The sequence below is a fragment of the Acinonyx jubatus genome, chromosome B3, assembly GCF_027475565.1.
Source record: "Acinonyx jubatus isolate Ajub_Pintada_27869175 chromosome B3, VMU_Ajub_asm_v1.0, whole genome shotgun sequence".
NCBI classification, from domain to species: Eukaryota; Metazoa; Chordata; class Mammalia; order Carnivora; family Felidae; genus Acinonyx; species Acinonyx jubatus.
In genome coordinates this window covers 16,869,022-16,884,345 of record NC_069386.1, presented here as the reverse complement: position 1 = coordinate 16,884,345, position 15,324 = coordinate 16,869,022, and the positions used below count along the sequence as shown (strand labels likewise).

Below are 15,324 nucleotides of genomic sequence, written 5' to 3'. Positions count from 1 at the left end.
CCGGGGTGGGGAAATGCTGGAAGGGAAGGGGCAGTGAGGGCTGCCCGCCCCTCTCTGAGCCCTCATGTCCCCTCTCTCACCCTAGGTCCTTCGGGGTCGTTCTCTGGGAGATCGCCACGCTGGCCGAGCAGCCATACCAGGGCTTGTCCAACGAGCAAGTGCTTCGCTTCGTCATGGAGGGCGGCCTTCTGGACAAGCCGGACAACTGCCCCGACATGCTGTACGTACGCCTGGGCCCCTGATGCCCTCCCTCAGATTCCCCTCCTCGATGACCCTTCCTGGGTCACCCGAGATGGGTGGTTCTGAGAGTCAGTCTCTGCGGCCCGGCAGGTGGAGATGAGGGGGCGGGTGCAGTTTGGAAGGAGGTTATCCTGATGGAAGGACCCTGGGCCTTTGCGGAGCCACCTTAAGTTCACCGCATCTCCCTTAATCTTTCAGTCCTGGTTTGCACCTGGGGTCTCAGGCCAGACATCTCTGGGAAGTATTTGACCAAAGCGATCCACGCAGAGTTTAAGAAAAAGTGGGGGAGGGGGCAATAACATGGCACTGGTTGCTCTTAAGCCAAATCCCGGACCTCTTGCAGCCTTTGGCAGGACTGCTCTGGCACCACGTAGGGCAAACCTCAGGCCTCTTCCCACCGCGTGCTGCCTCCACCGTGGCGCCCCCCCCCCCCCCCCCCCCCAGGTTTCTTCTCTGCTGAGTGCTGACCAAAGTCAGTCATTAGCTGTGAAAGCAACACGCTTTCTGGGGCTTCACCCAGTGACCCATGGGGACCGGGAATGTGGTTCAGCTGGCCCATCAGGGGGCCCTGACACAGCCCCAGGGGTGCACAGCTTTGGGCGCTGGCAGATTCATCACCTCAAACCGCTTCTTTTTAACAACAACAAGAACATTCCGCTTTTTGATCCCTGAGGTTTGTCCGATGATGGGAGGGTGTCCGTGATCCCTCCTGGGCCTCGCTGCTCAGCGTCCTTAGTCGCGCTCCTTGTTGGCGCAGGTCAGAGCTGTCAAGGGCAAGAGGGCCTCACTGTTCACAGGAGGAACAAGTCAGACGAGGCTGTGAAGGTGTTCTGTGGTTGGGTCATTGGGTGCAGGACAGGAGCAGGGAGAGAGTGTGGACTTGTTTTCCACGTGGACGTTAAGGCAGGGCTCAGAGAGTCTTCTGGATCCCAATGGGTAGAGATAGGCTACCACTCATGCCTCAGGACCAGTTCCAGAATTTTCCAGAAGTGTTCTTCAGGACAGGTGTGGCTTCACATTGGGAGCAACCCCGGAGGAGATGTCAGGCCGTCTCTGTGTCTGTGTGGAAGACCCCCCCCCCCCCACAGATATGCCACCTGCACGCGCACCAGGCCCCCAGCGAGCAGGGGCCCCAGGCCAGGCCTCAGGGTGGTGGGTTTGCCACTATGAGTCTGATACCACGTCCGCTGGGGACCAGGGAAACTGGCCTCGACAGTCCTGAAACCTTTGCTCCTTTGAGTCTCTCACAGTTTCCTTGGGTCAGGACTCTGGACACGGGTGTGCCGGCCCCTTGGCTCAGTCTCATCAGCCCGAAATCCAGACATAGCCTGGGGGTGCCAGCATCTGAGGCTCTGGGCCTCCGGCAGGACTCATGCCTAGGGCTGCAGAACCGCCAGCCTTCCGGAGGACGGGTCTTCTCCCACCGGAGTGGCTTACTTCTTCAGGGCCAGCAACAGAATCTCGGCTGCTTTTACCATTCGTTTTAGCTGATTAAGCCACATCCAGCCCAGATCATCTCCCTGCTGGTTAACTCAGAGTCAGGTGATGAGAAAACTCCATAACGAGGTGAAACCCCATCATCTTTCTTAGTCTGACCCACATTCAGGTGAGGGGTTATACAGGGTGTTGACCCCAGGGGCAGGAATCTGGGGGAGCATCTTAGAATCGGACTACCACAGCTTGGGAAGCAGAAACCACTGTCCATCAACAAACCAGGGTTTTGTGTATTTTTTCTGAAGCACTTTGTTGCTACCAAAACTGAATCCACGTCGATGTGGTAGGCCTTGTTCCCATGGCTCTGACCATGCGGCTGTAGGACCTCTGGGCTGGGGGACTTGGTGCGGCACCCCGTGCTTCTGGAGTGCATTAGCTGAGCCTTATGCTTCCTAACTGCTGCTTCTCAATGTTTGTTCAGCTGAAGCCCAGGGATAGCTGGTATGGAATTAAGAAAGAGGACCCAAGACTGCCACAGGGGAAGCAGCATTCTGGCATCTGCATGTGTGTGTGTGTGTGTGTGTGTGTGTGTTGAGGGTGGGGGAGCCCCCTGATCATTTGAGCCCGGGGCTGGACTAGGAAGCCTGCATGGGCCTGGACATGGGGTGCAGAGTAGACCCACCAATGACAGGAGGCCCCATTTCTCAGAGGGCCGTGTATATGGGGCAGGGAGGGGGGATGGGGTTTCCCAGATCCCTCAAGAACCTTCCCAGTTAGCCTCTTCAGGTTTCAGAACCCAAAGGTAGAAGAGACTCAAAAAGTCACTTAGTACATGTTTATTAATTTGCATTTATATTAAATAGGTACATAATAATACATTTAATTTACATGTATACACATATATATATATATAAAGAGAGAGAGAGAGAGGCAGGGAGAGAGGGAGGGAGAGAGAGAGAGAGAGAGCACACAAACAGGGGAGAGGGGCAAAGAAAGAGAAGGAGGAAAATCCCAAGCAGGCTTTGCAAGCATGGATCCCGACCGGGGACTTGAACTCACAAACCCGTGAGATCATGACCTGAGCCAAAACCAAGAGTCGGACACTTAACCAACTGAGCCACCCAGGCGCCCCTCACATTTTCTTCCCTAGCATGGAAACGCTTCCTCTGTGCACCTGTATTAGTTTTTTACACAGTGTGTCATTATCCCAAACCCAACAATGAGCATTTACCATCTCATGGAGTTTCTGAAGGCCTGGAACCTGGGAGCGGCTTAGCAGGATGGCTCTGGCTCAGGGTCTCTCACGAGGCTCCAGTCATCAGAAGGCTTGACTAGGGCCGGGACCCACTTGCAAGTGGCATGCAGCTGGCTTCTCCAAGCAGGGCTTGGCAAACTTACCTCTAGAAAAACAGATAGGAAGTGTTCTCAGCTCTGTGGTCTCATACGATCTCATTGTGCAAACGCAGTCACAGATACCACGTGAATGAGTGTGGCTGTGCTCCGGTAAAACTTTACTTGGGGATACTGAGATTTGAATTTCACATAATTTTCATGTCACAAAATATTCTTATTTTGATTTTTTTTCAACCATTTACAAATATAAAAACCATTCTTAGCTCAGAGGCCTCACCAAAAAAATTGGACAGTAGGCTAGTTTTGGGCCATGGGCCTGTAGCTTGCCCAAGAGCAAAGGACTCCAGAGCGGAGCAGATGCCACAGTGTCCTTCATGGCCAAACCTCAGGGGTGGTCCTCTGTGATGTGGGAGGAGATTACAGGAGGCATGAACCCCAGGAGGTGGGGATCACTGCGGGCTGGGTACCACACCCCACTGACTCCCAGGTTGCCTCACAGGTGACTGTTCTCCATGAACAGTGTGGTCACTGTATTCTTATCAGCTCATTATAAGAAAAATCTTCCTTCAGAGAAAAAAAAATCTCAGTAATGGAGTATAAGGAGTGATGCCTGCTGAGTTTGCATCCGAGGGTCTGGTGCCAGAATAGAGGCTGATGCTGGGGCTGATGGTGGTGTAGGAAGCTTAGCCACAGTCCGAGAAAGCAGGTGTCGGTTTTGTTCGTGTGGTTTGGGGTAGCGGGAGGAGAGGTTTTTATTTTTGAGCTGTCTCTTTCACTCGGAGAAACGGCCTCTGAGAAACTTGTGGGACTCCCTAAAGTTGATCTACCTCCCGGTGACTGGAGTTTTGGTATTAATTTAATATGCCTGGGAAGCAGCCCACCTGCCATGGGAAAGGCGGTAGACTTCCTGTTCCCAGCATAGAGTGACAAGGAAATTCACATGGAGAGGTTACTCTTGGATATTACGTGTTTAATTCCGGAGGCATTTCTGCTTTGCCCTCCAGAACCCCCCTGGCAAATTGTTCTCCCTCCGAAGAAAACAACAGAATGGAAGGAGGTTAGCTGATGGCGCAGGGAGTGTCCGTGTTGTTCTTCTGAATTTATTGATGAGCTTAGGTAAAGAAGAAGTGTTCTGGGAGAGGGGTTCTTTTGTCACGGGGCACAAAAGAGCGGACTCCCGTTTCTGCCAGAGGAGAGGAACGTCACTGAGCTCCTGGGCGTTGCCCAAAAGCCCTGCTGGGCGCCCGGGTGGGAAAGAAACCACTTCCACTGTGTGGCTCCAGAGGTGTGAGCAGGCACCAGTAGGGTAACCTAGGGGCTGGCGTGCAGCGGCTGTGGGGGGTGGGGGACTTCGGCTCAGCAGCGGCGTCTTGGTGGTAACTACAAGCAGGTGGGATGGGCTCCTCTGGAGCAGCCAAGAATCCCTCTCCCCTCAACCGCGCAGAGCACTTAGGCTTTAAATCGACGACAAAGCCTGTCCTTAACCTTCTCTTAAGCTCTCGTCTCTGTACCGCCACCGCGAGTGTCCTTGAGCGCCTGTGTCTGCGTGCCGACCGCTGACGTCCCAGAGACAGGGCTGCGAGGCGAGGCCCCAGCTTTCAGAAGCTGGGTGGCAGAAGGACCAGGTTGTAATGCTGCAGGAGAGGGCTCGAGCAGAGGTGCAGCGAGCTGTAAGCCCTGGGCCAAGAAGCCATATCTTTTTCGGTAAAACTTCCACGGTGTCACAGGTCCAGATCCTTGCCAGGGCAGTGCTCAGTATTACACACAACGCAGGAAAGAATTGGAACTTTTTACCCCAGAGAGTCACGAACTCACAGAGAAGACTGAAACACATTCAGGGGACTCTGGTGGTTCTTGTAGTCTTCAAATATGGTTTTCCCCTTTGCTGTGATCCTGTGCTGGTTGTGTGGGAATAGGGTGCTTGAGAAGAATCCAGTCAGGAAGGGCCATTGGTGCGTGCTTGGCCTCGCAACTACAGGCCGTCCTGTGGTACCTGGGCCCTGAGTCTGGTCTCAGTCCAAAGCCAGAGTGATATGGGACAAGGCGAGGGGCAGGCCTGCCGTCCCACTGGCAGGCGCCGCTGAGAAGCGGCTCATAAGACAATCCTGGCTGTTCTAGGCTGCCAGGAGGAGGTGGAGGAGGGGTGTGCCAAGCCCTGCAGGGCCTTTCTAGAATCTGGTCTTTGTTGCATCGGTTGGATTGTCACGGGGCTGAGGCTGGGCTGCCTTTCACACCTGGGCTTGTGATCACCACCTGCGTGCATGCAGCAGGGCCTAGAGGAAGGTGGCGATCCTGAGGCCCCCTATGTGCAGGATGGGAGGGGTCGGGACAGTTGTCCCTCTTCCCTCACACCACCTCCTCGGGTCACACTTGCCTCTGTGAAGTGGCTTCACAGCAGGGCAGCAGCCCCCTTTGGTCCTGTTCCTGCCCCAGGTGGAGGGTCTGCACATCCCCTCACCCCCCACGAGGGGGCCTTGGGTAAAGCACTGCTCCAGAGCGGACTAGTTCTAAAACGTGCCTTTAAAAAAATTTTTTTAATGTTTATTTATTTTTGAGAGAGCGAGCAAGCAGGGGAGGGGCAGAGAGAGGGGGAAAACATGTGCCTTTTTAAAGAAGAGTTTTATCAGCTCATAAATCCTTCTAGAGTCTACTGGAAAGTTTTCTTGTGGAGATAGTGTAAACAAGGTCTTGAGTCCTACAGAGTAAGAAAGACTTCCTTTTATGGGCAGCCCTGGAAGGCTTTAAGAGAGGCATCACATGGTTTGTTTGTGCTGATGTCACTCCAGTCACTGGTGGCACCTCTCAGCACCTCCCCCCCTCCCCCTGGCCACAGGGGCACTGAGCCAGGGCACATCACATGTTCTTGGCCTTGGCTGCGCTTCTATTCAGGGACGAGTCAGTCAGCCAGAGAGGAAATCACAGCCGAGCCACAGAGAGGGGTTTCGAGTATTTATGGCCCCATTTGTTGGGGGTGGGGGGTGGGAAGGGAGTCCTTTCTCTTGGGCAGCAATGGGAGGTAAGGGAAGGCAGGCTTGTGTGCCACGTGACCCCAGGCAGGAGCTGTCACATGGTGACTATGAGGACAGGAACGGCTCTCCTAGGGGGACCATGGTTTCCCTTGTTGAGGTGGAGAAAATTCCTTTTCCTGAGGTAGGTGGTTTTCAAAGCACAACCATACTCTTTCGCACAGAATGCCATCCTGCTCCCGCCTCACCAGTTTGGGGACCTTGGACAAATTATTTACCCTCTTGGTGTTTCTGCTGCTTCATCTGCAAAATGGGGACATGTTACAATGCACCTACTTCTAGGACTTGAGAGGATTCAAGCAGTTCACACACACAAAACCCCACCTGCCCGACACCCTGTGTGTTACTGGGTGCATTAACCAAAGGTTAGCCCTGCCACATGGTTAGCGGCGTGGCCAAGGCGAAAAATCTGGTCTTCGTATTTTGTCCACATCTTTTTCTGCTAGAGCACGAGTGGTAAACGTTTTCCATAAAGGGCCACACGGCCGGTATCTTGGGCTTCTAGGCCAGGCAGTCTCTGTTCCAGCTACTCACCTAGCAGGTGTCCCTTGAAAGCAGCCACAGACATATGTGAACAGATGGGTGTGGCTGGTCCAGTACAACATAATCTGCAAAAACTGATTTCTAAAACCCGGCAGCGACACAGGCAGAAAGCCTCTCTCAGGCTCCCACCCTCCCTGCAGGTCACGTACTCTTCCCGCCCGGGCTGGACCGGACACCTTTCCCCCCAGGACTTCCAAGGTAGCTTGGCCAGGTTGGCTTAGGGCTTTGTCTTTGCAGACTAGTCTCCGTGCTCCCTGGGCTTCTTCCCTGAGGCCAAACGAGCAAGTGGTCGGTCAAGCCTTCCATTTAGCCGTTTTTATTGAAAAGTGTCTTCTTTAGCCAGAAGTTTTTTTTTTTTCAATATATGAAATTTATTGTCAAATTGGTTTCCATACAACAGCCAGTGCTCATCCCAAAAGGTGCCCTCCTCAATACCCATCACCCACCCTCCCCTCCCTCCCACCCCCCATCAACCTTCAGTTTGTTCTCAGTTTTTAAGTGTCTCTTATACTTTGGCTCTCTCCCACTCTAGCCTCTTTTTTTTCTTCCCCTCCCCCATGGGTTTCTGTTAAGTTTCTCAGGATCCACATAAGAGTGAACACATGTGGTATCTGTCTTTCTCAGTATGGCTTATTTCACTTAGCATAACATTCTCCAGTTCCAACCACGTTGCTACAAAGGGCCATATTTCATTCTTTCTCATTGCCACGTAGTACTCCATTGTGTATATAAACCGCAATTTCTTTGTCCATTCATCAGTTGATGGACATTTAGGCTCCTTCCATAATTTGGCTATTGTTGAAAGTGCTGCTATAAACATGGGGGTACAAATGCCCCTATGCATCAGCACTTCTGTCTCTTTGGGTAAATTCCTAGCAGTGCTACTGCTGGGTCATAGGGTAGGTCTATTTTTAATTTTCTGAGGAACCTCCACACTGTTTTCCAGAGCGGCTGCACCAATTTGCATTCCCACCAACAGGGCAAGAGGGTTCCTGTTTCTCCACATCCTCTCCAGCATCTATAGTCTCCTGATTTGTTCATTTTGGCCACTCTGACTTAGCCAGAAGTTTTAAAAATTGTTTTAATGTTTATTTTTGAGAGACAGGGCGTGAGCAGAGGAGGGGCAGAGAGAGAGAGGGAGACAGAATCGGAAGCAGGCTCCAGCCTCTGGGCTGTCTGCACAGCACCACATGTGGGGCTCGAACCCACAGACTGTGAGATCATGAGCTTAACCGCTTAATGCCCCTCTTTAGCCAGAAGTTTTAAAACAAACACAGAATAGTATCTTCTGGCGAGAACAGTAATGGAAGGGAAGGCTCTTCTGTGCCAAGCTCACGTGAGAAAGGGCCGCCTGCCAACCCCTTCTCGGAACCATAGCCTCCTCTGGCTCTGTGGCCAGCCTGGATGTCAGTCACCCTCCTTTTTGCTCCCAAGGTCCACTCAGCTGGGTCTCTCTGCATTCTGGGTTCATAAGAAGTACGCCCTCCTCCCCTGGTCATCCTGAACCCTTGTCCAAGCCCAGGCCTCCCCTGGGTCCAGGCTGCTGGCTGTACCACAACACCGTCCCTCCTTCTTCCTTGTGCAGCCTCCTGCTCTCCGGCGGGGGGCGGGGGACGGCCACCTCCTGTGGCCCACTGGACTCTGAAGGCTTCACAGAGGTTTGCGGCCCAAGTGCCACCGTGGTCCAGCTGGTGAGACCCGGCACAGGCTTCATGCCATGTTCTTTGCCCGCCCCCTTGCCTAGGCAGGGCCCCTCGCACCTTCCCGCCTTGTCGGCATCTGGCTACACGTCTTCATAGGACTCTGATTCATTTGGCTCAGCCTGGACCCGAGGCCAGAGCCCGGGTGGTGGGGCAGGCAGCAGGCAGCCTGGGCGGCGCTAGACCGGGACCTCAGACCCTAGATGCACGCTCCTTCTGTCTTGTGGCCTTCCCCCCTCACTGCCAGCCGTGCCCGGCCCCAGGCCCCAGAAAGAAGCTTAGAAATTGCATAGGTGGCACGAAAGGGAGGGTCACTGTCGGGATAGCTGTGATCGCTCCTAAGCCTTTTTTTTTTTAAGTTTATTTTTATTTATTTTGAGAGAGTCCAAGCAGGGAAGGGCAGAAAGAGAGCAGGGGGGGAGAGAGAGAGAGAGAGAGAAAGAGAGAGAATCCCAAGCAGGTTCCACACTGTCAGCACAGAGCCCAATGCGGGGCTGGAACTCGCAAACTATGAGACTATGACCTGAGCTGAAGTCGCACATTTAACTGACTGAGCCACCTAGGCACCCCTCTTTAGCCAGAACTTTTAAAACAAAACAGAGAATAGAATCTTCTGGTGACAACAGTAGCAGAAGGGAAGCAGTGGAAGTCAAGAGTCAGATGCTCGACCAACTGAGCCACCCAGGTGCCCCCATTCTTAAGCCTTATTTAGTGAGAAACCAGAGGCTTCCTGCACTCTAATTCTGGAAGTAATGTTTCACTGGTGGCTCCAAGAGACACTTCAGATAGGACGCTCTGTAGGTTTTTGTTTGTATTTTTATTTCTTAGCACTGTCCCCATAACACCTGTCATGCCAGACTCTGTGTAAACCTAGATTTGTCCTCAGGAAATGAGAGGTTGGGTTTTGGCCCCGGGGAGGGTCCTGGGTCCCCGGAGCGAAAGCGGCGTGGGGCCAGTCGGGTCGTCAATAGAGAAATGGCCCAGCTGCCTCCCTGCTCTCAGTGCCCGCGCGTGGGGGGAGGCCACAGCAGGTGGCCCCAGAGCCACCATTCGCAGCCGGGCCCACCGTCTGTCTGTCTCCGCCTCAGGTTTGAACTGATGCGCATGTGCTGGCAGTACAACCCCAAGATGAGGCCTTCCTTCCTGGAGATCATCAGCAGCATCAAGGACGAGATGGAACCCGGCTTCCGGGAGGTCTCCTTCTACTACAGCGAGGAGAACAAGCCGCCCGAGCCGGAGGAGCTGGATCTGGAGCCGGAGGACATGGAGAGCGTCCCCCTGGACCCCTCCGCCTCCTCGTCCTCCCTGCCGCTGCCCGACAGACACTCAGGACACAAGGCCGAGAACGGCCCGGGCCCCGGCGTGCTGGTTCTCCGAGCCAGCTTCGACGAGAGACAGCCTTACGCGCACATGAACGGGGGACGCAAGAACGAGAGGGCCTTGCCTCTGCCCCAGTCTTCGACCTGCTGATCCTCGGATCCCGGATCCCGTGCAAACAGTAACGTGTGTGCACGCTCGGCGGCGGGTGGGGGGAGAGAGTTTTAACAATCTATTCACAGCCTCCTGTACCTCAGTGGATCTTCAGAACTGCCATTGCTGCCCACGGGAGACGGCTTCTCTGCAGTAAACACATTTGGGATGTTCCTTTTTTCAATATGCAAGCAGCTTTTTATTTCCCTACCCGAACCCTTAACTGACATGGGCCTTTAAGAACCTTAATGACAACACTTAATAGCAACAGAACACTTGAGAATCGAGTCTCCTCACTCTTTCCCGGTCTCTCCTCTCATTATCTGTCTCCCTCCCTCTCCCCCCGCCCCTTCTCTCTCTCTCTCTCTCTCTCACCTTTCTTTCTTTCTGCTTCATGATAGAAAAACATTTGCCGCAACCCCAGCTGGGACGCCCTTTTGATCAGATTGAGGAAATGGCTGTCCCTCCCTGCGGCCCCCACCCCCACTGCCCCTGTACACACCTGCCTATCACCGTAGGTCTTTATAAACAAAACAAAACAAAACACCTTGAGACGGGATTTTTTTAACTGTATCTTTAACCTTTTTAGGGACATAACGAGATTTAAAAAGGGCCATCATTCATTCAAGGTTGTCACCATTTTAATGCTGCCAAATTCTGCCAAAACCCTGAACTTCCTCCCTCACGACCCCCGCACTTATCTCCTTGTTTCCAGAGGCATGGGGCGAGCATGGTATCTAGTCACGTCATTTAAGAGCCACGTGGATGATGCACTCCATCTGGTCGCCCCTGGCGTTCTTTTCAAGTCTTACGTTCACACAGGTCTGATCGCTTTCTGACTAGGCTATTGTTTGGGGGGAAGTGGACAGGATGGGATTTTCTCTCGGTGGAGACTGGGAGAAGTTGAACCCGGCTTCCCTGCCCCTCTCCCCCACCCCCAACTGCTAGCCCCCCGGAATTGTGGAGGAAACAGGCCCTGTCGTGAGCCTGGAAGACAGGCTTTGAGTCAAGGTCATCCACGTGCCAGTCTCCTGTCCCCCCTGCCCTTGGCCCCCCGCTCCCGGCCCCCAGGACACAGATGGGAAGGGGTTTCCAGGGACTCAGCCCAACTGTTTATGCAGGTTTGCAAGGAAAAGAAATTCAAACACCACCACAACAGTAAGAAGCAAAGCAGTAAATGGATTCAAGCATTCTAAGCTTTGTTGACATTTTCTCTGTTACTAGGACTTCTTCATGGGTCTTACAGTTCTATGTTAGACCATGAAACATTTGCATACACATCGTCTTTAATGTCACTTTTATAACTTTTTTACGGTTCAGATATTCATCTATACGTCTGTACAGAAAAAAAAAAAGCTGCTATTTTTTTTGTCCTTTATCTTTGTGGATTTAATCTATGAAAACCTTCAGGTCTACCCTCCTTCCCTCTCTGCTCACTCCAAGAAACTTCTTATGCTTTGTACTAGAGTGCGTGACTTTCTTCCTCTCTTCCCAGTAATCGATACTTCTCGAACATAATTTGCCATGAACTGTTTGATGCCTTTTTATAAATACGCCCTCCCCTCCCCGCTCCCCCTGCCCGTTAGTTACGTTCTCACCCGTAGGCTGTGTGGGCACGAGGCTGGCGAGGGAGGCAGCGCCCCCCACCCCCCACCCGGCCTGCTCTCTCACCGCGCTGGAGTCTGTTACAGTGCAAGACATGACGCAAACTCAGGTCAGAAAACAAAAGGTTAAATACGTCGCACATCCTCGTTCAGTGTTTCTAGTCGCGTTGTTGGACAGTCTCACCTTCACTTTCCCTCACCTTCGTTTTGGTTGTGACACACATATCTCTATTTTTTTAATTACTGGGTACAACAGCAGTTTGAACTGCAGACGCTAGGCATTTGGATTACTTTTTTTTTTTTTTTTTTTATGGATATTTAATCCTTCCATCCCATGAAAAACAGCTGCTGAGTCCAAGGGTGCAGCGGAGCGGGGTCCGGCGGGCCCCTCCATGGCCTCCGCCACCACCCTCCAGACCCACCTACCTGTCTCCAGAACCAGAAACTCCCTGGGGGGCCTCCCGAGCACTGGCGGGGAGGGAGCCACGGGGGTGGCCTCCTCAGGGCGTCAGCCAGCCCCCCACCCCCACCCCCTCCAGGGTGCAGGGCCGGAGGGGTCGGGCACGCATGGGCACCATGGTGGCCGATGGCCCTGGAGCCCGGTGCGCTCCGCGGGGGGGGGGGGGGGGGGGGGGGGGGGGGGGGAGGGAGCAGGGGAGGGACCAGAGCCCTGGCGCTGGCTCGCTTCTCCTCGGCCAGGAATCCCAGTCCTCCGGGCCCGGGGGTCTTGTTTTGTTTAGTTTTTAGCACTTCTCACCAGAGTGATGACAGCACCCGAGTTGCTTCTGGGATGGAACTGTTTCAATTACGAGGAGGAACAAAGCTAAAGTCTGATGGTTGCTAGTCGTGACGAGATGAAACACGAGAAAGCAAGCATGTCGTGCTTTTTCTGGTCAGTACCTTAAGTCCTGCGATGTTCTCTAGCCTCTGCCCCATGGTTTTTCTCCCTTAAGAAAAAAAAAATGAGAAAAAGAAAAAAAGTTAAGAAGGTATTCTATGTAGGAGTTTTAATTTATTTTGTGATACCAGTTTCAATCACTGTAGAGAAGCCCCCAGTGATGAATTTAAATACTGAGGAAAGGGTTTTGTGTGCCTGTGCATGTGCGTGTGCGTGTGTGTGTAAGACAGGACAGTTTTCGGGTTTCTTTTGGTTTTTTGGTTTTGTTTTCGTGTTTTGGTTTTGGTTTTCAAACATTTATCTACCTCACTCTTCTTTTTTATATGTGTATATATACAGAAGAATACATATCCCATCTCTCAGCACCTGACAATATGCCATTGATATCGGTAACCTCATCCACACCACAGGCCGAGCACATGAGGCAGGGAGAGGCCAGGAGGCTGTATTCGGGGGTTGAAGCAACACTAACCCGCCTCTGCGCTCATTTCAGACAGCTTGCCTTTCTCCCAGATGTCTCGTTTCTTTCTCCTCCTCCTCCTCGCTTGCTCTCCTAAGAGGCTCGTCCTTAGGATTCCCTTCGTGGCGGGCGGGGGGAGGCCGCCCGGCTGTCCCAGGCCGTCACTGAAACGGACTTTGCGCAGAGTGAATGACACACAGATTCTGTCATCTGGAAGAGCGCTCGTTTTGCAGGTTTTGAGGACAGGGAGCACCGCGGGGGAGCAGTCAGTCTCTGGGCGTAACCGCACCTGTACGCGTGCGGTGTCCGGGTCTCGGGCCGCTGCTCTGGCCGCCGAGGCCCAGGCCTGCGCCGGTTCAGTTCGGTGGTGCGGCCACATCAGCGCTTTGAGCCCCTGGCCCGCCAGGCCTCCTGCCCGAGAAAGCAGGCCTTCCTGCACTCGAGGATGCACGTGGGAGAAAAGCTCCCCCCCCCACCCCGCCCCCCAGACTGTTCCTCCACCTCACCCTCCTCTCCTCCTCCCCCCCGGGAAAACAGAGACCAAACCTGCGGGCTGGAAGGGGCTGGTGGTCGGCGCCCGGCCTTCTCCCCGGGTGGCACTGCCTCCTGCCCGGGGCCTCGCCTCCATCCCATCACCTGCTGCTCCCAGGCGGACGGCGCGCTGCCCGCTTCCAGACGCTGCTCTCGCAGGCACCGGTGATCCTCTCTGGCAGACGCGGTGGCGGTTTTCCCGAAGGGCGGTGGCTCCTTTCAGATCCCGCACCGCAGTTCCGTCCTGCGAGCACACTACTCTCTTTCCCCAGCCCCCTGGCATCTTAAGGTCACTGAGAAATACTGTCGGATCAGGGTTTTCTTCTTCCGCACTGTAGGTGACCCCTGGGAATAGTAGCCTCTCCTCTTTTGCACAAACCTACCGGTTTCCACAACTGGATTTCTACAGATCATTCAGCTGGTTCTAAGGGTTTTGTTTCAACTGTCCTCGAGTTGTTGGTGTCCTTCTGTCTTTGTTTTACGTAGGTGGTTTCTCTTTAAGTAGAAAGAAAACAGTAATAGCGTAGTGCCCATCCTAACAAAAGCTTCAGAAACACTTAAATAAAAGAAAATTTTGCTTGCGTGACGGTGCAGTCATTTTACTGGACCAAACCACCCACCTTGACTTTACCAAGGCATCATCTGTCCACAGTTCTAGCCTCATTTTATGCTGATTTTCCCACCTCTTCTTGATTTTTCTCTTTCGTATGCTCCACATAATTTAATCAAGCTGCGTTGTGGCATTTTTCCACGCAACCTCCTCCTGACAGCAGCTCACGCTGCTTGAAGTGACGTGAACCACTGAGGCACATCATGGAATTGATGTGAGCATTAAAACGATAGCACACACAGCCCTTCCCCGAGGCAGCAGGAGCTGGCGTGTTCTGGAGACACTGTCGAACGTCAGCCGTGTGACGCCCAGACCACTCCAGCTCTCCTTTGTGGGATGTGGTGACGTTTGACACACAGTTGGAATGAGCTTCCTCCTTGGAAGATGGAAGACCGTGTTCGTGGCCGGCAGCGGCCTCTCCTTCCAACCTGTCTCTTAGGACTTGGGACGACATTTCAATGGTAGGAAAAGTGGCTTGGTAAAATTAAAAAAAAAAAAAAAAAAAAAAAGTGGTGACTGTGGAACTACCCGACGGCAAAATGCTTGGCGTGAGGTGTGGTGTGTTTTGGTCGGGATAACAGATTTCCGAGCCGAGTATGATGCCAAATTCTAGGCCAGTCTGTCCCACCAAAGCCTCTTTCTCAGCGGCTCACCTCCGTTGGTGGGTGGCTGTGCATGATGCAGGCTGCTGTTGTGGCAAGGTCACACTATAGTTCAGATCGGTGAGAAGGCTAGGATGCTTGGCCCAAGGTCCTCAGCTGTCACTGCCGGGTCCTCCCCGGGGTGGCCAGTGTCAAAGGCAACTCCTTTCCAAAACATAGGCACCCTCCGGTTGACAGTAATGCTCCACAGTATGCCTTGGCCCATTCCAGCAGTCCCAGAAACGCATTTAAGGTTTGGGGTTCTTTTGTTACTGTTACTTCTGTGTTTGTCGGCTGTTTTTGTCGTTGTTGTTTTTGTTTTGCTTTTTTAATTTCCTGGGCTAAGCAGCATTGGGCGATATGGACCAGATCCACTCTCTAAGCACCAGTGATGAAAGTCAAACTTTCTTCCTCCCCTCTGACTAGTCGGTGGCACAAATGAGAACTTCAAGAGAGGATGTTGTGTAGATTGAACCTCTGTTGCCAGAGATGCTGAAGATACAGACCTTGGACAGGCCAGAGGGTTTCATTTTGGGCGTCCGGCTTAGATGGCTAGTTGGTCATTTAGAGAAAAAGCAGATGAACACCCCTTGAGGGTGGGATGATCAGGCAGCGGGAAACCACTGTACCAGGGTCATGACGTGACATGGAGCAGAGTGGCGAGCAGAAGGGTACAGGGCTAGCAAGAAGTGTGGGCCACGTTTTGAACTTGATGGTTTCTGACGGTATCAGACCACATCAAGGCGCAACAGTTATCCAAGGGCATTTGGTTTCAACAAATAAACCTGACATCCTACTTTGGAAACGGTCGTTG

The 15,324-nt window shown here is 53.1% G+C and overlaps 1 protein-coding gene across 2 annotated transcripts in view; it reads left to right on the top strand.

The window, feature by feature from the left end:
• Positions 1-14,378, top strand: part of IGF1R (insulin like growth factor 1 receptor) — a 305,517-nt gene extending 291,139 nt beyond the window's left edge. For both annotated transcript variants that reach the window (XM_027067961.2, XM_027067962.2), the window contains exons 20-21: positions 86-220; positions 9,385-14,378. In XM_027067961.2, coding sequence (XP_026923762.1) covers positions 86-220; positions 9,385-9,766 — 517 coding nt within the window. In that variant the 3' untranslated portion in view covers positions 9,767-14,378. The remainder of the gene's footprint in view (positions 1-85; positions 221-9,384) is intronic.
• Positions 14,379-15,324: the final 946 nt, after the last annotated feature.